The 25,075-nt window shown below is 40.0% G+C and overlaps 1 protein-coding gene across 8 annotated transcripts in view; it reads right to left on the bottom strand.

The window, feature by feature from the left end:
• RUNX1T1 (RUNX1 partner transcriptional co-repressor 1) overlaps positions 1–25,075 on the bottom strand; it is a 114,996-nt gene that overhangs the window by 45,156 nt on the left and 44,765 nt on the right. For 5 of the 8 annotated variants that reach the window (XM_075085376.1, XM_075085379.1, XM_075085383.1 and 2 more), the window contains 3 exons: positions 6,904–7,041; positions 2,865–3,106; positions 1,010–1,099 (listed from right to left, as the gene is read on the bottom strand). In XM_075085376.1, the coding sequence (XP_074941477.1) occupies positions 1,010–1,099; positions 2,865–3,106; positions 6,904–7,041 (470 nt within the window). Of the gene's footprint in view, positions 1–1,009; positions 1,100–2,864; positions 3,107–6,903; positions 7,042–8,019; positions 8,315–9,087; positions 9,236–9,301; positions 9,529–25,075 lie in introns of those variants that run through there. The other 3 variants (XM_075085378.1, XM_075085382.1, XM_075085381.1) reach the window with 3 other exon arrangements.

Consider the following 25,075-nt stretch of genomic DNA (forward strand, 5'->3'; position numbering starts at 1 on the left):
AAGAAAGCATCTGGCAAAGTACCAAGGTAACAGCTATATATCTGCACAGAGCCCATCTGACACAGCCAACCAAGAAGGGGAAAACATGAAAGCAAACCCGTTGAGGATACTAGTGCTTCAGGACAACAGAATAGCTAGGAACACTTACATACACTGACTAAAATAACGCGAAATGTCCACCCACACACTGACAATGGAAAAAAAAATATGGGAACAATAAATACCTTATCTCTGGGAAAATTCATCTCCACAACAAAACCGAAACAGAATACAACATGCTCTGAGAAGGTAACATGGGCTGTCCAGAGATCACGGCAGTTCAGGAAAGGTAGTTACTGATAGGTGAGAGGCAGAATAACTTCCTGACTTCAAAGATTTTGCTTTCCTGATTCCTATTTTGCACATCCTGTACTGTATTTTATTAATTGGCTTTTGGATGAGATTTTTATCTTCAATTTCTAATAAAAGGTGCATAAGCATAAACCAGTGGATACAGTCACTGGCCTTCTTAAGACACATTTTTACTGGTGGCTGGAATCAGAAGACATAATTAGTCTTTTCCCTATATGGCATAGTGTCACAATCTCATCATGTACTAATGATCAGCAGCACTTTAGAAAAGGGCTCGTAGCATGAATTCCTGACATGGCCTTACTCTGAATCGTGCAAAATTTGCAAAACTCTAGCTTTTTTGCAAGCACGTGACATTATTATATTTATAACCAAGTCTCAGGACTCAGTTTGTAAAACCGTCTATACCTACAAACTGAAAGTATAAAACAAACAATAGCTATTATAGAATTAGGGAACTGACAGTTCCTGTCAATAGCCAGAAATGGTCCCCAAACCACACACTCAAACGTATTTCCATGCACTAAGCAATGGAAAGAAGCCCTTAAATGTTATTCAGTTTCCTGACTCTCTTAAAAAAGAAAAACTGTAACACACATCTGTGACCTAGCAACAATATGGTTTGAAATACTTTCCAGATCGCTGAACTGTGCAATACCTTTAAAAATGGGATGACAAAAGGTCGCAGTGGGAAGTTAGTAGCTTCTTGCAGTTTGGAATGAAATTCTTCAATTGTCAAAGTAGAATTCTGTTGAGAAAAAAAATTCTATCTTGGTGACAAAATAATGAAAACACTTAGCAAGAGAAACAGTAACCAAAGCACTCTGAAATTGCTTAATAACTTGTTCTTGATACTGATAAGAGGATAAAGAAAAGCATGCCACATATGAAATTATTACCTTATTAAAATACTCAGAGGAAATCACCAGCAACTCAAACATTCAGTGCCTGTTGCTTAGAGTACAGTTTAAGTTCTCAGGTGCTAAGCATGGAAATGTTTTCACATTTCAAACATCAGTTAAAGCTGCTTTTCTCAACTTTTTTTTTCCCCCCTACTGAAGCCTCTTGTAATTCTGTTCCCAGTGCAGAAGTGGTAATTAACATGGACAGACACCAAAAAAAAAAAAACAAACAATAAAAATCACATTTTTAAAGGTACATTTCTTGTAGTTTGAGGGGGAAAACTGCACTTTGCCTCTTGTACTCAGAAAGACAATTGTTTACTACATTCTAGGCTATGTAGGAAAGTCATTACTTTGCAGCTGATGGCTTAATCATGAAGACCACATGCTGTACAGGGTTGACCAAGGGAATAATATGGTATGTGAACATTCCCAAGGAAAAGATCAAAATTTGCTCCTCAGAGCTCAGATGAAGGTAGAAATCAACTGTAATTAACAGTGGGCAAGCACTTTTGATCTGAAAATCAAAAGCAGGTAGATGCTCCCAAAGCTGTCTTTAGTTTCTTTACTAGTTCCCCTTTCCACAGAGAACGACATAACAAACAAAACCACATTAAACAGGCATTTTGGGTATGGAAGCAAATGGAGAGTAGGGCTTACTGAAGTTACACTCCCTACATTAAACTTCCTTTTGATGCAGACTCAGGTGAAGGGGTACCCACTGCTGTCAGGTAGTGTTTTGTGATGATAGAAGCAGAGGACACCTGAGCCCTAGTGCTAAACAGTGCTGGCAGTCTTTGCTCCGAATGAAGTCCACGGCAACTGCAGCTGCTCAGAACAGATGTAAATTAGAGCACCACAACAGCATTTTTCCTGGTACATCTAATTACTGCTGAAGGAGATACATGGGAGACAACAATGTCTGGCAGAGAGGGGCTTTACTGGGGTAAAAAAGAATCCTGGTCCAGATTCACAACAGCCTGTCTGTGAAACAGCAGCCCAACTTGACAGATGTAGGTAAGAAAAAGCTGAAATTATCATTCAGCCGTATGATCACATAAAGATAACCTTATAAATAAGGTGACTTAAGCAGCAGCAATGCCCTGTCAGGTCCCTCATTGCTGGGTTCAATGAATACTGAGAAAAAGTTTTCCACTGCATAACCGCAGTCCAAACATATCTTCAGTTCATCCTTTTAACTAGTATTCTACCACTGTATATACAGGTCATTCTCCTTTCCCCAGCCACCTAAACTAGGCAAGTCGAACCATATTTTACTACATTACATAAATCAAGGTATGTCTACCTTAGGGGTGCTGCCAGTTTAGAATGAAAACCCTTTCACACCATTACAGCATAATACTATACTGGCAAAAAGAGGCAAGTCAATATCTGGTTGGAAATAGCTGCCACTCATGGACAGCTCGACAAGTTACTCATGTTAGCTCCAGCAGCAAGAGCCAGCAGTTCATTCTTGTACGTTTAGTACCCTTAAAGTAAGATATCTGCAGTTGTATGTGACCCACTCTTTTATATAATAAACATGTCCAGCATAAAAGAAGGAAAAGGAGAGAAAAAGATCAGTTATTATATCGTTGGGTTTTTGCTTACCACAAGTCCTAGCACAAGGGTACGCACTCTCTCCCCAATCTCTGGTGAAATGTCATTGCCAAACTGCTGTAAGGTTGTAAGAAATCTCTTCAGTTTGCTGAGTTGCCTAGCTCCACAAGCTGGCGGTAACTGCTGGTTAGCCAGAGAAGAGGAAGAGGAAGAGGATGGCCCATTGCTAAAGCCATTAGGAGGAGATGGAGCTCCATTTAATGCTGTTGGTGAATGGCTAGTGCCATTGGTTACTGAAAGAAAAAGAGAGAAGGGAGGATAAAAGGGGGGTGGGGGGGGTGGGGGGGGAGAGAGAGAAAGAAAGAAGACAGAGGGGAAAATCCATCAGCTTATGTTTTCTGTGCTTGACCTCAAAATTAATTAAGTTGCACAATCAAAGATAATTAGCCTTTTGACAGAGCGACTCTCTGCAGTTTGTATCTATTTCCCCGTAGCTGGTACTGAACAGTGTATGGATTGGAAGTAACAGCAGCTGCCTCTCACACAGCCCCCCCAAAGTGCTCCTGGACCTGAAAAGCATCATTTGAATACCAGCCTTTTGTCAGAGGATTTTAAAAAAGAGAGAGGGGGAAACAGAGAGAGAAAGAGCATGAGTGCATGTATGATTGAAGACAAAAAAAAATTGCTCTTTGGGGTAGAAAAAAATGTGCAGACATATTTCACGAAGCCTCAGTTTATCTCTGAATATTTTTACTTGTGTTTTGTACACACAACTGACAGCTGTGTTTATAAAACAGAACTTTCACGTTTTAACCTTACACCACCCAATGAGAAGGTTATTTTTTCCAATACAGATTTCCTAGCTGCTAACATATGGAGCGCACGAAGTTGTTTGTGCAGGTACAAATGGTGCCGTGTTCACTGTGGCCTGAAGCCTTGCAGCTAGGGCATGAAGCTAAACTTCAGAAGACTTCTTAGAGACCACAAGCAAATCACTCAGCTTTCATGTGCCAATACCATATCTTTAAAAAGGATAGGAAAGCATTCCCCTCCTGTCGCAAGGTTGCTGTGAGAATAACTATCTAAAGTACTTAGTGTTCAAAATTTATGGCAATGATATTCATGCAGACACACTGAAGACAACAACAGACAGTTTTTGGCAGCGATTTCAGCTTGATTCTTATCGACACTCCAGAATAGAGCAGAGAACCAAACTGAGGACATCCTTTTCCACCTAGGTTACTTGGAACAGCAACAGTCAAAAACACTCTGTTGAGGTTGAGTCTGACTCACCAAAATGACAGCGAATGGCAAGAAAAAGGATGGCTCCCTAGAAATACATATGTACCAGTGCACTGGGAGGTGTGGGAACCCCGCACACGACTGCACCCAGCAGCAGCTGTGCTCAGCTGTCCATTGCCCTGGAGAAATTTGCTGGTTTCTTTTGGGGAAGTCACTCAGAACCCATCCCAAAAAACCATCAAAAATTGGGTACTTGTCTACAATCAAAAAATGCATAGCAGTATTAGTCTAAATAGCTTCCTATTTAAAAGCATAACCGTGGTGAGCTAGCAACTTAATGAACTTTCTATGTTTCTTAATAACCAGCCTCTCTGAAGCCAAGCACCCCTTTGTCTTTGTCACCTTCTTCACCAGTCATCTTTATTTTTAGATACCAAGTCCTTTTTGAGGGTCAACACCTATCACTAGATCTAAATCACTACCGTATTACCAGACTTAAATCACTACCACAATACTTTTGAAGCAGCTTTTGCTCTAGTGATTGAAGTGCCCTTCTGGAGCTACTACAGAAAAAGCTTTCTGAATGGTTATCTAGTTTCTGCTTGTGTTTTACCCTAGTTTTTGGTTGCCTATTCTAGCTGCGTGGGCTAGGGAGAACAAGAAGTGGAAAAAACAGAAATAGAAAGAAGCTGGCCTCAGCAAGTTCAGCTCCATGTGCAGCTCCAAGCCTTGCTCTCTGAGCGCTGCAGTAGAGTGAGATATCTGAGTAAACAAATACATCATGATTGCAAGGAACTTGCATAGCCAAAAGTCATCACACCATGAACTTAGCAAATGAGGACTGGGAAGAAGAAGAACATGTCCTGCTCTAGCCTGACACCACCCCAACAACTCAGTCACCGGTAAGGGGCTGCTCTACATAGAGGGTCCTGGGGCTACGATCAAGAAAGCACAGAACAGCAGAGCTCATTACCTGGGATAGATATGAGGAGGGGAAAGGCAGGTAAAATTTCTCCCACAACAAAAGAAATACAGAAATGCTCCCCAAATGCAGCTTCTCTAAAACATTTTGTTTTCTTTTAATAGCCCACCCCATAGTAATGGCTTTATCTCCTTCTTTAGGTCTGAATTTGCCAACTGGCAAAGATCTATGTCATTTCTAAAACAAAATCGTGTTATTAATCAAACATAATTTAGCATTTAAAATTTCAAACTAATATATGTCAAGAGTTTTAATAATCTAAACCAAAGAAAACAAGGATAATTTTGACCAGAAAACAAATATGATCTTCCTGGCCTACAGGCATTCCCGGCTGTAGTAATAATAAATGTAACAGACACTCCAACAGAAGTGACTGTTTACTGTACAGGCTGGAACCGCTAAAGCCAAACTCCAAAATCTGACAGGGTAAAAGGCAATTAAAATCAGACTTTTAAAGACTTAGTCTTTGTATAAACAGCCCCCAAAATCCAGCCATGGTTCACACACCTTCCAAAGTGTTGAACCCAATCCAATAAACAAAACATCCAGAAACCTTGTGAGTACACTGAGGATTGTGAGTCGTTAAAGAACAATATTGTCCTATTCCTTTTACTATTGCCAAAGTCACAGTTCAAAGTACACTGAACTGTGCAAAGTGCATCACACTGGAGAGCTTAACCTGTAATAGCCCCATCCTGCAAAAACCTAGAAACAATTTAACTTTGGACAGGAGCAGCTCCTAGGATGATTCAGGTGCTGGAGTTAAGCAAAACAGATAAATTTTTGCAGGATCAGGGTCACTGGGTTAAATTGGAGTTTATGCGAATAGCTGGCACAAACCTGCCTCACTGTTTAAATTCAATGTAAATCGTCAGGACAGGGTTCCCTGGGATAAGTAGTACAAAGGCCTCCAGCTGGCCTTCTGCATAGAGGTGAATTTTAAATAAGGCATTTAACAGACAGAAAGGGACTAAACAGACATAGGCAAGACAAATAGAAGATGCTGCCTTCATTCTGTTTAGGCATATGTATTCTACTGTTCTAAAAATGTTTTATTTAAAACGTGAAATGTAAACACATTCTCATGTTTATACTATTACAAGGCAGTATGAAAGAGACCAAAAAATTTGCAGCTAAATCTTGGTAAGAGAAATGTGGATCATTTCACGGCTGTGAAAAGAATAGTCCAGACAACATGCCAGATTCAAATCTCAGTTACACTGATACGAATGCAGAGTAATTCCATCAAGACTAGTAGAGTTTCTTGTGTGTTTACATCAATAAACTGAGACAGAGATGCAGCCCCAAGTGATCTAGAGAAGTGGTCACAGACTAGAAATCTCTAGATAAAACAATAAAAGGCCTTTATATTTGGTTTTATGTTAATATTAACTAGACATAACATAGCACTTAAATCAGATTTCTTCATTCAGTCATAAGTGGGATGAAGGTAAGTATTTTCTGTATGAACTACACCCACTTTAAAAACATAAACAAACAAAACCTCTGAAGTTTCTATACAAACGGGATCCTTTAAACAACAGAATGGCATAAAAGAGAAGGTTTTCTGTACTTCTCACAGAAGGACTGATCTGAGCATTAAGTACAGGGAAAAAAAAATGCTCACTCTTCTTTGATACTGCAGCCAAGTTATCAATGAAATAACAACACAACTATGAGATGAATGTCTTAATACCTTAAAGTTGCATTAATCCATTGGGATCTTGGTTTTGTTTAATTACTTTATCACAGTACAACCAAATGCTGCTCCTGCCATGTCACGCAGGTTTCCCTTCACATATTTTGGTTTGTTACACACAGAATAGAAAGAATATGGAAGAAAAGAAAGAAAATAAGTCTAATTACACGTTGTGGGCGTGAATGAACTGGTTCTTGGAGCTCCTTGGGTAGTGGGAGGAGGTGGCATGGTTGGAGGCGTCAGCCTGGATTGTGTCTTCACATCCACAGGTGAGTCTGGCATTGTGGAATGCTTCTCAGTGCGATCTGCAACACACACCACAGGAACACACTGGTTTATATCCCCAAGCAAACCCCCTCTGACAACAACTTAAAAGCTAACACAAGAAGTGAGCCATTTCAGCATCTGCCGCAAAAGATTACACCCGATTATCTACTCCAGCGTGCTCTTCCCAAATTACATCATCCAAACCTTACTTAAGAAGGTGTTACACAGATGGTAAGACCTCATTTGTAGCGGTGCTGCATTATCTTTTGTTTTTATTTCTAGCATGTACAGATGCTGCCTCCCAAGCACTCCTGGAGCTGCAGTAATGCCACCTCCCTTCAAGGCTCTCACATTAGCCAGGAGGCAAAAACAGACAAAGAGACAGGAAGGTAATAAATCCCCTTATGACAGCTTTTCCAGAACTAAAACCTGAAGCTCTTCAGTACAGGTGAGCTATTGGGTGGGATATTGGTTGAAGCCAGCTCTCTTTGTGTCTCTTTGTAACACCTGCTGCCCTCTCCATTGCTTGTCTTTGTAATCCTGGAGAGATACTTTTGTTAAATACCGCAAGCCTCCGGAATCACTCTACCACCCTGACCCTGGATTTTCTTACATTCACCAGAAAAATAAACACAAGATGCCAAAATGGTAAGTCAATTGTCACACATACATACCACTGGTTTTAAAAAAGCATTTTAAGTTTGCACCTTCACACATTAAGAACAACTTTAATGTTCAAAACCTGCAAGATCAGTAGAAACATAACTCTCCAAGAAAACAAAACAAACAAAAGGCAAAAAACAGACAGAAAACCTAACAGAACAGTTCTCTTGCAACTAAAGATCTACAGACACGAGATATTTGATATAGAAGTATCTTCTTTTTCCAACACCTTTTTGGACCCCTCTATGTTAAAATTTAAAAAAAAATCCACCCAACCCTTAGGTTTCATTTATCGTGAATGGACAAAACGTGACAACATTTACCAACTGAAAGCAAAATTGAGGCTTCCTTACTCATGCCAGGTCTTTAGCGAGCCTTCTTCAGTAAAGATGAGTAAGATCAAATTCATCCTTTAACGGGCATAAGTTAAATTCTTCCATCCCTTCTTTGGGGGGTCAGATTTATTTTATACGCTGTCCCACACAAGTCTTCCTGAGCTCCATTAAACTATTTTGCAAAGCAAGTAAATGTCGCTGCTAATGGGTAAGCATGTAAGTCTGTAATTTTAATTCAAGACAATAGCAAAGTCCGTCACATTCTATAAATTCTGTCGCTCCACTTTGTGAAGTGCTCTCCTTGTTCTTACTAGCAACATACAAACTTAACTCAAAAAAATCATATCTAAGATTTGCCCTTAAAGACACTAAGAGAAATTACACACAATGCACACATTTAACAAAGGCAGGGTATGTTTAAAAGAGCCTCAAGACACTTAATTATCAGAAAGTAAAGAAAACCCAAGCAAACAAACAAAAAAAACCACAAAACCCACCACCACCACACAAAAAATAACAACGCCACAATGCCTAATAGATACTAATCTTTAGCTGCCTGAAACTGAGGAAGCATGTCCCAGAGACACAGTGTGTCAGGTACTGCAATTATAGAAGCCATCTTCACCCTTTGAAGAAGTGCCTACAGACGATGCTTCAGTTCTCAGGGAAAGGCAATAATTTCATACAGAACTTAGAGATAACTTTGGGGAAGATGTGCAGTGAAACACCCCCAGAACAGGATGAAGGGAATACAGATACAGTATTACAGGATCTGTAATGTTGATCTAAGCCTAGCAAACCTCAGCTGTGTAGGGAACAGTATCCAAAATGATTAGCTTAAATATTAAGGCTGCTACAAAGACAGGTGAGGTTTGATTTGCAAATCAAGCAACAGTAAATTATTACATTCTGGAAAACAAAAGCAAGTTTTTAAACATATTCTATACAAATTTCCTTTCCATATCACTATACTAAAACAGTTACATCTATATCTTCAACAAGCTATTCATTTAATATAAAGAACTATGAAAACTCATCTTGAAATGTTAATTGCTTCCTTAATAGCCGAATTCATCTTGCACTCACCTCAACCAACCTCAGCAACAAGGGAATAAATAGCTTTCAGCTCATGTTGCAACAGAGGGAAAGAGGCACAGCAGTGAGCCCAAGCCCTCCTAAATAAAGGCAAATATTTCTGCCATGCCAAGAAAGGAGAGAGAAAGGGAGGCTTGCCAGAGCTGGTGGGGAGATAACAGTGGGAACTGCTGGTCCATCTGGTTTTCATTCTGCTAACACTCACATTGAACTGTTAAGGAAGGCAGTCCAGGTACACAGATTTGAAGCATGTGGGAGCGCAGACACAGGCACAGAGGAGATGGAGGTGGGTGGAAGAAGGAGTGAGAGAAATCGAACTCCTCTAACAGTCTGCTGCTCGCAGCGAGCAGGCACAGCCTGTATCCTCCAATTCAGCTGTTGATAACTAGAAGTGATCCCAAGCCTGTAACCAACTGTACAGCTCCTGCTCCCCTCCTTTGCTGCATTTCAAAGTTCAGGTTTGCTCAGAAACGTGCTCAGATTGGAGGGGGGAGGCTTTCCCAAAAAGCTGGCAATGTTTTGTTACTTAAATTGAACACGGTAGTGGGAAACTGTGTTGGTTTTGCCCTCCAATTTCAGATTGCCATTCTACCATGATCCAACCAGTTTCACTCCCTCGAACAGTGTCTGCTACCCGGTCCGCAGATCACTGAAATTATCCACAGACCCCTGTACTTCTCATATAAGTCTAATGACATTAGGCTTGATTCTCCTAACTACCATTCTTTGTACCTCTTAGGGTTAAAAAAAAAACCTCTACAGGCCACTTACCTTTGCTTAACCTCTCTCTCCCCCTTACAAAGCCTAAACCCCACTCTGCTACTATATGATCGCAGGCAGACAGATTGATCTCTGGTTGCCTGTAAGTTCCCTAGCCCTGCCTTCTGTAAGGAGATATAAGACTCCTTTCAAGCACACCTCAAAACACTTCTACCCAGGGTACAAGATTATTTTGTCAGAGCAGAGATTCCGCTGGGGTTGGGGGGGCGTATTTTGGGGGTTTTGAAGAAGTATCATGCCAAAATGTAACTTTACCACGTGCTTGGAAGACACCACCACTACCACACCACCCAGGAGAACAGCCTGCTCCATTTCAGCCTCTACATCCCACCTTTCCACCCTCTTCAACAGCAAGACTCCTGCAGGAGCCATTCTGCTCTCACTGCTACTATTTACCTGTTCCTTGCCTCTACAGCTGGTTCCCCAACCTCCAAGGCAGCTATGGGGCTAGGGGCACCTGCCTACAGCGGCTCTGCACCCGCCTCTGTCCCACCACCCACAACCCCAGAGAACTTCAGCAGCTCTGTTTTTAAGAGGAACATCTCTCAGAGGATGGAGTGCTGATGGAGCACAAAGCAGCGCCGCTGCTGGTAAAAGCACTACTTAGCCTAGAACTCCAGCTTTCGCAAATCATTACTTTTTTTAATTTAAAACCAAACAAACACACAACACACTTTATTCTAATTGTTGAAAAATAGCCTGGTGATCTGAAAGCTAAAGACAAAATGGTATTCAAATTGTATTCGCGAGGCAAGTCTCCCCTTAACCTTAACCACGTTATTCTGTGAAGGCCTTTATGTATAGACATTTTTCATACAAACTCTCTGTGGATATTCTGCTACCCGTACATTCAGAGGTGATGAGGATTTGGGAGGGGAAGAAAGAATCCCTCAAGAGGAAAAACTATTTTTGACATGTGAAATCCTGCCTGTGTAAGATTTCATGTACATTTAACTCTGGTTTTATAATACAGGAGCACATACATTGAACTGCCTGAAATTTGGAAGAACTTTAAGGAAAAACATGTCTTAAAATGGCTTAATTTCTTGAGTTCAAAAACATTTTTAAGCTTTTGTGTCAAACCAAACAACCATTTGCAAAGCTAGGTCTGTTTTTTTTTGTTTTTCCTGTTGGATTCTGACATTTCAAACAATAATCCTGAATTAACAGGGACACGCCAGGCAGTATCCCACAGCACCACACATTTCAGAGCACAGGCTGTGCATACAGAGAAACCTCTTTCAGGTGCAAAGATTTCTTCCACCAAATCCCTCTAAACACTGACAGACTTGCACTCCTTAGCCCAGTTCATATCAAATGGGGCTGAAACCAGAGGTCCTCCAAACCGGAGGGAAAACAAGACATCTGCAATTCATTCTGCAGTGTTTGCTGCAATCAATTCAGGATGGAGATAGATGGTGAAATAATGGTCTAGTCCTAATCCGTACACACAACCCTCTGGTGCAGTGAGAGACTTAGAATAAATTCAGAAAATATGTTTCAAGTATGCAGAGATCTATTGCATTTGCTTTGGATTATATTTTTTATTTAAAAAAAAACCCAAACATTTTGAAATATACATTCTTGAATCTCTTTTACAGCAGAGTAAGGAGCTGTGATTTTACCACAGAAGTATTTTGCTCCGTTTTAAATTAAAGAATGTTGTAAAACCAACTTTAAATTATGATATTTCTTCTGTCGATTTCTTGGTTCATGAAAACTATACTGTTCTTGTCATTCACTCAGTTTTTATGGTAGGAGTTATTTTTATCACTATATTTAGCTGTTAGGTGAACACTGATATTTACCATAAGCACAGGCAGCTTCTGAAGACAAATAGGGAACAGACAAAGTAAAACGTGCAGCAGCAGGGGCAACGAGAGATGTGCATGTATTCGAACTGATTTACTTTACTTCCTGTACCCTAAAAGACTTAGTCCATTTTTAAAACAAGGCAGTCTTTCATATATGGCAATATTTCAGCTCACGTGGCACCCTTCCAAGTTTAACGCATCAAGGAAAGCTCATGTATGGAACAAAATATGGAATATATAAATACTTTACTGATACCATTTCAATAGCCAATTCAATGTCAAGCATTTCTAGGAGTGGTGTGTTTTCAATTTCCTTTTTTAAATGAAAAAAAGTATGGTATAATACACTGTGGCATTTATTTTACTTTTAGTTAGTGCAAACAGTTCCAGATGTAGATTCAGGCATGAAAGATTCTTAAAAGACGCTCTATATATTGATTGTACAGTACTTCTACTTCTGTGCCAACATGTTAAAAATAAAAATAAAAACTGCCAAATTAAAAGAACCCATTGTCTTGTTTCCTTTAAACTCACAGAAAGAACAAACCCCGCGTATGACACACAGGATTAGAAACCACCTCCGCCACCCAAATTATATGAATTGAGACCTAAATCCGTGGGATTTAATACTGATGATGGTTACCTAGATGAAATTGGACTAATTCTGATTATTTTGAGAGGGATAGCATGGAATCTGCAAGCAGGTAACTATAGGTTGTAAGTCATATAAGTGACGAACTGGGAGACAGAAACCCACAAGTCCACCTAAGAGGACAAATTATACAGCTCTCTCATCCATATCACTATCACGCTACAGCCAGTAAAGAACCTTCCCTCCTTCAGACCTAGCCACACCACACAGCACTGCTACAAGGCAGTGTTTGTGGAGACCCACAACTCCTGACTCTTGGACCCGCCACTACACAGAGCAGGGCAATATTACAAGGTATCTGCCTTGGTTGAAAAAGTCTCATTCAAGAATGCACAGTATAAGCCCGATACATATGGCAACGCCTACCCACCCTGTGCACTGCACACCTGGGGAAACCTGGAAGTCCTGTGATGCAGCCATAAAACGCGATATTTGGATGACACTGCTGCAGACCCTCTCCCAGCCAAGCACGCCTGGGACTTGTTTGAGAGCAGCCCACTCTTCATTCCATTCGCCTCTTGGCCCTTTTGACTTTTTTCTTAATGAATAAACAAGTACCTAAACACAATGGATGTTTTTGCACTATAAACAACTGATCTCAAACAGGCGTAATATAGACATAACATTCTGTCAGCACCAGATGCAGCCACGTTACTGGCTAGAAAGAAAATACCACCCAGTTTCCAGTTCCCAGCAGAGAGCTTTTTACTCCCTAGGTGATTTGCAGAAGGGCAGTATCAGAAAGCAGCTCAGACACTCAGACTCCGTCTTTTGTCACAAAACATTACCCCTGCAAGCTTTATCCAGCAGGAACGAGAATGCACGTGGGGTGAGTGACAGACACGTACAGCAAAGTTTTCAAGACAACATAACGTTTCACTGCCCCTTTAGCATGCTGGGTATGAAGCTCACATACTGAAGAGGACCCTTTTGCAGAAGCAATAGCACGACTTTACTGCAGTCCTATCCTGGTTCTCCTGTGCTCAGATAGTTGAACATTTCATATCACCAGCTATTACTCAGAATAAATGAAAGCACACTCAGTTTACCCATTTCTTCTCATTTAATATGCAGGAGCTAGAAGAAATTCTGCATCCTGGGAGTTCACTGAAGGTATCTCAGGCCAAGTTATCAGAGCTTTCTTCAGACGTGCTAAAATAAAGCCTTGAGAATAATACAATCCCCACTCTGTTTCCCAAAAGCTGAACGGGATTTTAGTGCTACTGTCTCCTGGTTTTGGTAGGAAGAGCTTGTCGATAATGTAAAGTAGGTGAATGATGGACAATGCTTTGCGTCACGTTGGCCACCCGTAATGGTACCTTGACTGGTCCTACTGTCACAACAATGAAACAAAACCCCAGAAGCACGCTCTTTCTATTCAGTTCTCTAGGGTGAGAGTTTCTGACTGAAACTGAGGACCAGATAATTACACATGTTACAAAATAAGCAATGTGTGAGTTCAGTCTCAAGAGTTGAGATAAAAATGTTATGGCTTTGATTTCCTGGACATATTATTTTCTCCTGAAAGAAATAAACTTGTCTTACCACGTAATTTCATTTTAGAAGAGGAAAAAGTAGAAAAATAATCTTCTTCCTCTCATTTAACAATCTGACGTGTTTTGACAATTTCAGAACTATAATAAATTCACTTTCCGTTATTTAATAATTAAAAACTGACTCCTGTCAGAATCACACCTTTTTTTTAAATGCCTCTTTTCTCCTTCCCGCTTCCTGGCTTTGCAAATTTTACCGTGTAAAATCACTTGAACGTACAAAGGAACACAGGGAAGAAGAATACATTCTAAATCTAGATCTGCTACCACCATAACGGTTTATGAAATACTTTAGCAAGAACAGACAAACAAAATTAAGGGCCGAGTTGTGACAGCTGCCCTAAATTTCCATAATCCCCCAGAAAATAAAGTCTACAAGTTCCCTTGCGATGGCTGAATACATACCAGTTGGCCTGTAACGAAGGTGAAGACAATGCGGATTTATTCTAAATATCCCACCAAGCATCACGAAAATGGCTCTGTGTATGCATAACTAGTGCAGTTAATAAGCAAATAGTCCCACAATCATTATCGAAACACTATTTCCCTGTTTATATTGTTTCCTGGATCTTTTCTGCTTTATTTTGTTGACAAGCTACCAAACTAAGAACTGTGTGTTTTGAGTGGTTGTCTTTCATGTCACAGGAACTATTACTGCTATTCCTAAACCAGCTCACTGAACATTGAGGCCTGAGCAAAGTGAAGAAGAGGAGCCCACCACCTCCAGCGTGAAGAACTGAAGAACAATCAGAGCAACCACTGGCCAAACCCACTCCCTGGCCTCCCTTACAAGCTACAGAGGTGACAACCCCTCCTCATCAGCAATTGCTCCCTTCACTTCTCCTATACTTATAGAGGAAGCCACTGGGGTGTTTTCAGATGCACCTTCCCAAAGGCTCTCAGACCAGTAATTTGTTTCCTTTTTGTACCGTCTTCTCTGGAAGACCTACCCTTGTCAGGTTTGCATGCTATTTGACAAACTACAGATGAAGTTAGACTGATATCTAAGAAACTCAAATGCCATCAGCATCAAATTAGTATTGTTTGTATGCTGTTACGTTCTCAACCACACACAGCACACATCCTTCCCACCAGAACATTTTCTCTCCCAATGCCAATTAAAATTTCCAAACTTGCCCTGCAGAAGCATGTTTACATTTTTAATCCAAAGTTTGTAATGTCCTAAATTAACAGTAAATAGTTTGTTACACACAGCTAAAAGTCTGAAGCAAAATGAATATGAACTCCTTTATTTTTAATCTGCGTACACAAAGTGTAAAGCACAGCTGTACCCATTTTAGAAAAGTCTTAAGACACTACAGATACCAGTATTCCATTAGATTTAACTAGACCTGAAGTATCCAATACAGACTAGATAAAATAATCTAAAATAACTTATTTAGATTCAGGGCAACTTTAGGTATTAAATTACTCTGCCAGCAAAAAAGTTATTATGGCTGTACTTTCAAAAGGCACCGCTTGTATTTACAAAACATGCCAGAAATCCTTTAGGCTCAAAAAGAATCAAACATGGGTGTAGGAGGTGATATTTTTCCATAGTTATACATCTGAAAAGATGATATAGAGCCTGCCGAGAAGGTAATGGGCATACATATGGCTTTGCTTGTTTTTAAACTGTGGAATTTGTCACGGACAAGTCAAGATCCTCTAAGGTGTGCAGTGGCGTTGGCCAGTCTGGGACAGACTGCTCCTCACCTCGTCGATCAAGCTCCTAAATACCTGCTCTATCAGATCGCACCATTTTACCCATCCAAGAACCCAATTCCTCCCAGTGATATTTCAAACGATGAAAAGCTTGTTCTGTTAGGCCAGATGCACAGGCCTGGGAAGCAAGACCTCACTCATAAAACAGAAAGCATGGGCAGCCAAACTCCCACTCCAGCAAATACCAGCCCAGTTCAAGGAAGCCTGCTCATTTCTGCCGTCTAACACAGACAGCTAGATTATCAGCCTAGACTCCCCATATAATCAGTGAAAAGAAGAGTTAGACCCTCTAATTCATTCATTCCTTAGGCTGCTAAGTCAAATGGCATATATATTCCCATATAGATCTCAGTCCTTTTCCTTGTGAAAGCCAGAGGCATTCAGAGTGCTTTAGCTGTGTGGCTGGTGTACATGGAAATCGGCGATCCTCAGTCGCCAGGCATACTAACTCCTTCGTTTGTATTCAGCCAGCCAAGGCAGGTATTAATCCACCAATGAAAAATATACACTGAAGCATATTTCCCCCAGAAACCCTCACTCAGGTGCTGCCACAGTTACTCACTGCCACTACTAGCGACAGAAAAGTGAAACGATAGGCTTTTCCCCTATCTCAAAGATTGCCAGTGTATAATACCAAGTAGTGCAATTTATTACCCTAATGAGTACTTCAGCATTTGTGGAAATACACACTTTGGAAGACTATCATTTCACATCATCAGATGATGCCATTAAAGACATCTTGTGTTTACATGACTGACTGTCTAGACAGAGTGTGAGAAAATACTCATTATTAGTTATAAGTCAGCTCCCTCAGTGCTGCATGTCACACCAACTGTATTTTACTTCGGGCACTGGATCACACCTGAAAGCAGCAGTGGGGAGGTTGGAGGGGGGGAAGAGAGTCTCAGAAACTTCACACGAAATTAAGACCCTCCATCTCAAATACTGTCTTAAGTGAGGTAATATCACTTATTGACAAATAAGCTCACAAGCAAAACAAATGTTACTGTTAGCAGAAACAAAAGCATATCTCAAATCAATTGTCTGGCCTAATATATCACATACATACTTAAATGTTAATATGAAATAATGTAAGCACGTAAAGGAAGAGGGAAAGGAAGAAACTTGTATGTCACGTAAAACCAGACCAACAAATGTAAAACCAAATTAACCCCCTTTCTGAAGCCAGTGAATTTACACAAATTCACATGGGCACAGGAAGCAGGTTGGCTCACCCAGGGAGGGAGGTGCTGGGTTAGCCTTGCAGACTCCAGCCCCAGAAACACTCAGGAATGTGCTTTACTATAGGTACTGAAAACAGCTGTAGGTACTAATGAGACCACTCACAGGGCATAGTTACACATGTTTCTAGACCTTAAAGCATCTCAGCAGTCTTAGTCTTGCACAACAAAAGTTAAAACTTCCTTCTTTTGAAGCATCTTCCTTTTGTTTTGAATTTTAAATATCAGACCACAACAAAAAAACACAGCTGAAGCCTGAATTGAAAAAAAAAAAATAATAATCAGCAATTAATGCAGAACCCACAGAAAATATATGCAAAATATTAAAACAATTTCAGGTCTCATAGCATTTCCATGCTTGACAGTTGTACAAAACATGCTTCGCTTCATGCTCAGCAGATTCAAATTAAATGTATTCCTTTTTTTTTTACCCAAAAAATACATTTAGAAGTTTTTTATATTTATAGAACCTCATTTTCATCAAGCCAGCTAAACCCACTACTCCAACACATCAATTTAGTATTGACCTTTGTGCATCAGTGCAGCTTCCATGGCTTATTTCTAAATATGAGCATATATGTGTGTACGTGTGTGTATGTGCATGCACACTTATATACATATTTAATCAAGTTCCAGTTATTTGATTTTGTATATAAAAATACTTAACTGTGACTTTTCTTTCTCTTTTTTTTTTTTTTTTTACATTCTGCTTTGGAAAATTGTAAGAAAGAAATAGTCTTCAATTACACTGAAGGGAGTGTTAAATGGAGGGGAAACTGCAGGGCGAGAAGTCAGACACCAGAGAGAAACCACTCAATGCTACAAGTGCAAGAGAAATATTGACAAAGTAAAGAAGTCTGATGTGTTTGAACTCTGAATGTTCAACGTGGATGCACTTAACCCTTGGTAATACAGGACGTTTTCTTGTACATGCTACCCTTACGAAAAGCAGATTTAACTCTCTCTGTGCAGTGGAAACACCCTACATTTGGCTTTGGGTCTATCTGGATAGATACACTTTGCTTCACTGAGAAGCACGTTCAACATAAGAGGAGCCATATTTACCAGAAAGGGAAGAAGATTCAACATGAGGAAAGTAACTCTGCGGCGGGGCAGAGGGTGGTTGAGAGGGCAGCGGGACAGCCTCTTCCCAAGGGGCGGCAACAGCCCCAGGATGCATCTTCAGCGGTCACTGGTGGCACTGGAGTGTCGGATAAAAGGGTACGGGGCGAGAAACACGGGCCAGCTAGGAGCACGCCTTGGCGAAGAGTCGCTGGAGATCTTTGCAGGTGACTGCGGACCGCTAGAGGGAGCCGACATTGTGCAGCCGCACAGGGAACATTCCGAATAGATGGCAAGGTACTCGGACAGCCCAAGGGAGATGCCTTAAGAAAAGCTCTTTCCAGTATCAAAAGTTAACCTCAGCCATGTGATATAGGAAGGAAAGCTTATGATGCTGTGTATGTACACATCAGTATGTACTAGTCTGTTTCCACCGTACCAAGCATAATAACAAGTATTTCTCTTTAAATTTTGGCTATAAACATTTCTTCCTCAAAAGAATAACTGAGCAGCACTGGCTACAACACAAGACCAGTTTCAGCGCCTCCTATTGTCACCCATCTACCCCAGCCAAACACTTTAGATGTTTCCCCCCTCCCTTAACTTACACCTCCCCCGCCCCCCCCCACCTCATCCTGTTCTGCAGATCGCTTTCCATATGAAACACTCAAAAAGCGAAATTGCAGCAGGTAGAACATCAGACAGTGGCGTGCCTAAGGTCACACACCATATCCAGCCATAGGAACCCAGATTACACTCACGCAACTGTAGCCACGTGATGATATGTGATTTTGAAAATACTCCACCAAAATTTAACACCGTTTCTTTTTCGCACCAAAACACAGAGACCCAAACAAAACCTGAGATTTTTCTTCAGAGCTACAATCAGTCAAAGAGATCAAATGGCAAGGAGGGCAGAAATAAAAGAAAAAATTCTAGGGCAGCTCTCATAGATCTTTATAAACATCTTTATAAACATCTTTCTGGCAGCACATACATACTAAGAAAGCTAAATCCCAATGGCAGAGACAATTCAAAAGCATAGAGAGATAGTGACTGCACTAGGATCTCCCGTGAGGACATGTTTCTTTAAGGTCTTCGCTTAGAATAGAAGACGCAAAACACAGCAAGAGTTGCCAGGTAGGCTTTAAACTGCTTGGGATACGAAGAAATAAAGAACTGCTGAATTGCAACAACTATCCAAGGCAAATTCTGGAATTATGAAAGGAAAATAAGAGTACCTGGATGAAATGCTAAACAGTTCACAAGAATAACTGTCCCCAAATGAGTTCCTGTCCATTATCTTTTTCATAATTATTGCAACAGAGCAAGTAGCTTCAGTAACTGTGCATACAAATGACCTATTAGAAACTTAACAGGTCATTTCCAAAGGTGATTATGAGCTCTGACTTACAGAGCTACTTGGTTTTGCACATAATTCTGTTCAATGCCAACAATCTGCACAAAATTAAAATAAAATGTGTTTTCACAAGACTAAGTGGAAATAAACTTTCAGAAACTAAATCCACCGCTTCAGAAGGTACGAGGTGCCGAACACTGATGAGTCAAATGCAGTCATTTTCATAACTGAAATGTTAAAAAATTTGCTTTTGCCTGTGCTCTGGTATCAGGAGAATGGAAAGAAGAGGAGGCAGTAATTAGATGTTAGAGCTCTTACAATGCCACATACTATAATTAAATTATGAGTGTAACAGCAAAAAAAGTCTAAGGTTAGATAGAAGGGATAAAAAGCATAGTAGGTTATCAGAGTGGACATCTGCTATAGATCAGCAGTATGGACAGCAGAAAAGTGTGAGTAGAAAAAACACACCTCAACCAACTCTTAAAAGAGTTCTTGCAACAAGAGGATGCTTTTCATCACAACAGTCCTAAGTGCCTTGTTTCTTAATGAGTAGCTGTTGGTGCTTTCACTATAAGAGAACACGCAATAGGTTTTGTATTAGAAAGTATCAGAAAATTATTTGGAAGCACCATTTAAGGAGAGCAATAAAGGACACAAGCATAGATGTGCAGCTTCCTCAGTTGCTGAAGTTGTTAAGAAACAGTAGGAGACACAGAAACAGATCCTGGCGCTCCCACTGTGAGTGGCTCGGGCACATTGTAAAGAAGTTAACTGAGCAAAACCAGAACCAGTTCACTTAAAATGCGCAGGGAAAAAAGGGTAAGAACAAGCACACCGAACTACATTAACCAGATGAAACAAAGGAAATACCAGCTTTCATTCACACCAAATAGATGAACAAAAAAACCAAAAACTCTAAAAATCTTTTATATTAATTGAAAAGAACAAAGATTGTGACAATGTACAAATAGCTACAATACTGGCATAGCTTGGGTTTAAATCTGTCTCAGTGGCTAAGAAAGAAATGAGTGAGGAGGGACCCGAACTTGGACCAAAAACACCTGGTTCTGGAAACATGTATGTGATTCTTTACGGGAAGAAGTGATGCTGATTGTTCTTCCCTTGATTTCTCTTCTGGCACAAAAAGAGAGAAGAGGTGAAACAAACACACCAAGGTACTATTACAGGCCTGGGATCTCAGGAGTGTCTCAACAGGCCTCCCTTTCCTCCAGCAACTCCACACCCTGACAAGAATGGGGACAAGAAACTCTATGTCCTCCTCGGTTCTGCAGGGACCCAGCAGCCTTCTCATTTACTACTCCACTACTACTTCCATTTCTTTCTTCTTTTGTTTAAAACAATCTATGTTTCTTTTTTTACCATCTCAGATGTAGACTTTGAACATACGCTCCGCATCAAGTTATGTCATACTGGAAGAGCTCCTTGAAATGCTGAACTTCACTTGTGATTATTTATCTGAAAGCTTTGCTTTCTTTTAAACTGTGTGCATTTTGTGGGACTGTATCTCATCGCTAAACTCCCAAGCCTTCAACCTGCCATCTCAAAGAAGCTGATGCAAAGGAGTCCAAGCAGAGTTTACTGTTGGTCTGTAATGAAAGTAAAATGATAAATCTCTGTACTAAAAGCCAGCTGCTTCATTCTTAACTCTAATCCCCCCCCCCCCGCCTTTTCTTTTGCGTTCTAGCTAGCGTACAGCTGTAATAAATGTGGCTCTTCTCACAAGCCGTGCAGATGTTAACAGTTCTGTAGGACATCAAGAAACATTTCAAGAATCTTGTAAGTGCTGACTAAACTTGCTTGAATTACCCACACTACCTCCTCCACATTCCTATTCAGTAACATTAGCCTTCCTGACTGTATTAAGAAAAAAAAATAATTAGCATTTAAGCCAAGACATTAATATCTAGGTCTAAATGCATTATCAATAAACAAGGAATGTTCTTAAGCCATAAGACAACAGATATTCAGATAGTGAACCAAAAGAAGTCGATTTATTCTTTGTCAGGGTGACTAATGCATTTTTCATTTCTTATCTATGCAAGAGTGGCTAAATGACTGTCTGAAAATATATATTTATAGAAGTCATGGCTGGATGTATTTGAAAGGAAGGATCAGAACTATAGCAAGATCTTTTCTTTTCTAGTAATCAAGTGGATTAATACTAAATCAGAGTGAAGGAGTTCAAAGTGCTACCTAGTACATTTTTATTAAAGTTATATTAGCATGACAGTCATATGCATTAAAGATTAAGCTAAAGCCTCAAAACCACAGTCAGTTCTGGGCAGGAGCAAGCGTCCAGCTGTGCAGGTAGCGGACTAGATACCAAACGCATTCATTAAGATGGCCTGTACTAGAGATACTGTTTTAATATCCTTCCCTCTTCAAGCAACAAGCTTAGTCTCCTTTTTCAGGGTAGGACTTTCAAGACAAGTGAAGCAGTTTAGAAACACAGTCACCAACAAAGGCAAATGAGACTAGTACTCATGTATTACTCCAGATGCTTGAAAATCCAACATCAAATACCCTACCCTGTGTGTAAACTTCATACTTTCAAAACCTACCGGAAGGAGGGCCGCAGAGCGATTCACAGCACTGAGCCATAAAAGGATCACAATCTTTTACAAGTTCAGAAACAAAATGTGCAGTCAAGAGTTTCCACAGCGCAGTTTTGAGATTGTCTCCAGTCAAGTGTCAATCTCAGCAGAGTTTCAAAGAGGACAGGGTAGGGAGAAATAAAACGAACGTATCAGTACACTTCCTGCAAGGGACTAATAAAAAGACCTCACTCCTACAAAGACTGACATACCTGTTCAACTTCAGATACTTATTCTATTATGGTAGCACACTTGAAGTTAAAATCAAGTCCTTGAAGACGCAGGGCCCAAATAATTTACCATGAAATGCAGAATTCAGGGTATTGTTTGTTCTTTAATTTAGCAATACAGGAAATCTGTACATAAAGCAGAATTGCAACATGCTGTTTTTTAAATGCTCCATGACACTGCTTTTAGAGTAATTTCACCAAAATGTACTAAAAAGAACATTTAAGCACTTTGAGATAAGCAAAAAGACAATAGACTACAACCTTAAAAAGAAGTTAATGTCATATTAACAGAAGCAATGTAATTAGCTAGTCTAGAACCTCAACCTGCCTTTAAGCTTCCCTGAACAAAATAAACTGGGAGGAGAGAGCTGGAAGAAAAGAAAAGGGGGAAAAAGAAAAAAAAAAAAAGGAAAAAAAATAAAGAGAGAGGCAAACGAAAACCCACATGAGCCAGAGTCCCTAACCGCTGTTATTCCTCCACGAGCGGAAATGCTCAGTTCAGTCATGGCTTGGGAGGCATAAACATCATTGAAATTCAAAGGCAGCTCCGAGAAAGAGGACGCCTCAATTGGTATGCAAGTGGTGTTTTCTCGCCCTGAATACATTATGAACTTGCAGCATGCTAATATGCCATGCTATCATAAGCACCAGATGGAACAGTAGGCAGTATATGTCCCATCAAACCTCAGGAAGATGTATTAATGTTCCTGCTCTTTTTTCTTCCCTTCCCCTCCCCCTTCCCTACTACAACCCTTCAGCTGTGTCCCTAGACTGGCACATTTCTTAGCATCAGTCACCTGCTCCTGAAGCACAGTTCTCCAGGGTTGCCTCATCTTCACCAGGTGGTGCCAAGCATCTTTTCAATCTTTTTTATCGCAGAAGGTAAAGGCCACAAGACGTGTCAGGCTGTGCTTACTGAAGGGTACCGAGTACAAAAGATAACATCATGAGATAAATGATAGATGAAGAAAGACTTCGGGTTTAAAGCTAGCACAATTGTTTTAAATTATGTATAAGTAGCGCGGCAATTTCCCCCCTCAGTACTATTGGCGAATGAAGAACTTGGGGGGCAGCAGTGAAGGGTAGGATTTTCTGTATAACCAAATAAAACAGAGGAAACTGGATTAAAGATCTCTGAACTGAACTCCTTTTTCACCACACTGGAAACCTTCTCAGACAAGACGTACACAATTCAACCGCCATTTATAGGGTTGGGGCAGGGTTTAATTTTAAATCTGAGTATGAAAATGGCACAGAGGTAAATTAGTTTACAGGATTTTTATTTTATTTTATTTTTAATTAGAGATATGACATTCTTTGACTTTTACAACTGAAGAATCGCTTGGACCTATATGTATGATTCTAAAGAAGTGTAGCACATTATTTTAATACTGCTCTGCATCATTAATGAATTCAATCCCAAGCAGGTTTTATATGACTAAAGAGAAATGTAATATACCATTCTGTATGAAAGTACGCGTGTATGTATACGAAACTAAAAGAGATCTTCTAGTATCACCTGAATTTTTCCTGTTTGTTCACAGAAATACATCTACTGAAATATATAGCTTGCAAGAAAATTATTTTAATTTTTTTCCTCCTGCTGGGCCCTTCAAAAGATAAAATTAAGTCCTCAAGACTGAAAATGAAGAGTCTGTGCATGTAAACCACAAGTAAGAAAGACCTGAGATGGCTGAAGGAAAGCAAATCAGCTATTTGTATTTGAAGTTTTAATGTTCAAGTGTTTTTAAACATGTTTTTCAGAAAGATATCACATCAGTAAACATTTTGCTAATTTTTGATATTTGAGAAACCACCTGCTGATTTACAAACAGCTCTCACTATGCATGTAAATCTATTATTTTCCTAACATTAGCCTTCTCATAAATACAGTCTTATTCTGAAAGACGCTGAGTATTCACAACTCACACAAACTTTTCTGTGAAGTAACTTGAGTAACTAGCTCTTGCGCCATTTTGGGCAATGTTATCTGTTGCATGTGTACGAAGGATTTTTTTTTTCCCCACATATTAAAGGTCTGACCAACAGGGATTTCGCTGCACCCATCCAATACTAACTAAAATAAAAAATAATTACGTTTTTCTTTCAAACAAAACACTTTATGATCGTTATTCACAAATAGCAGGCCTTATTCTAGCATCTACTAAGCCTAGATAGTCTCTACCGCAAGGATCTCTTAAGGACCGAGTCAGAAATCAGACCAATGTTTTCCCTTTTTGTCTTCCTACTGAATACTGGGGGGCTTGTTTTGATTCTTAATATATAGCCTTTAAGGGTAATTTGCTAGATTATGATTTGCATTGTGCAAATAAGTCTATTTAAGTCCATTATCCTGCATTATAAAGTAATTTCTGACACCTAAACAGCACTCAATTTAATTATGACATACTAAAACAGTACAGCTGACTCCCAAAGGAACCTGTTTGGATCAGAAGATGATGATATATGCTAGCTGCTGATCATCTTTCACCATCAGATCTGCAATCAACTGTTTTAAAGAACAGTATCAGAACATCTGCATCATCGTATCATTTTGTGACAAAAAGCCCTCCAAAACCTAGCAATTGCATGCAACAATGTGTGCATATCCCAGACTTGTAAGCAGACAGATGTAAAAACCAGTAGCTTTGCTGTAATGACCAAAGGAGACAAAAAACACGGCTTTGATTTTGATTTAGTGAGCATCAATTTCTGCAGCAGAATCCCCATTGGGTAATTCATCAAGGCATCTATTCTGTATCTAGCATGGCAAGACAGCAAACACACTTACAGCCTCCAAAAAGAAAAACACTTGTGACACAACTATTAAGCATTCCTGGTGATTAAGTAATAGGCACTCATCCTTTCAAGACTGTCTTGAACCAATGCCCCAGACAAGACCGTGCAATCATATTTGTTGGTGTTGGGATGAAATCAAGGCATG

Source organism: Phalacrocorax aristotelis, chromosome 2 (genome assembly GCF_949628215.1).
Source record: "Phalacrocorax aristotelis chromosome 2, bGulAri2.1, whole genome shotgun sequence".
Taxonomy (NCBI): domain Eukaryota; kingdom Metazoa; phylum Chordata; class Aves; order Suliformes; family Phalacrocoracidae; genus Phalacrocorax; species Phalacrocorax aristotelis.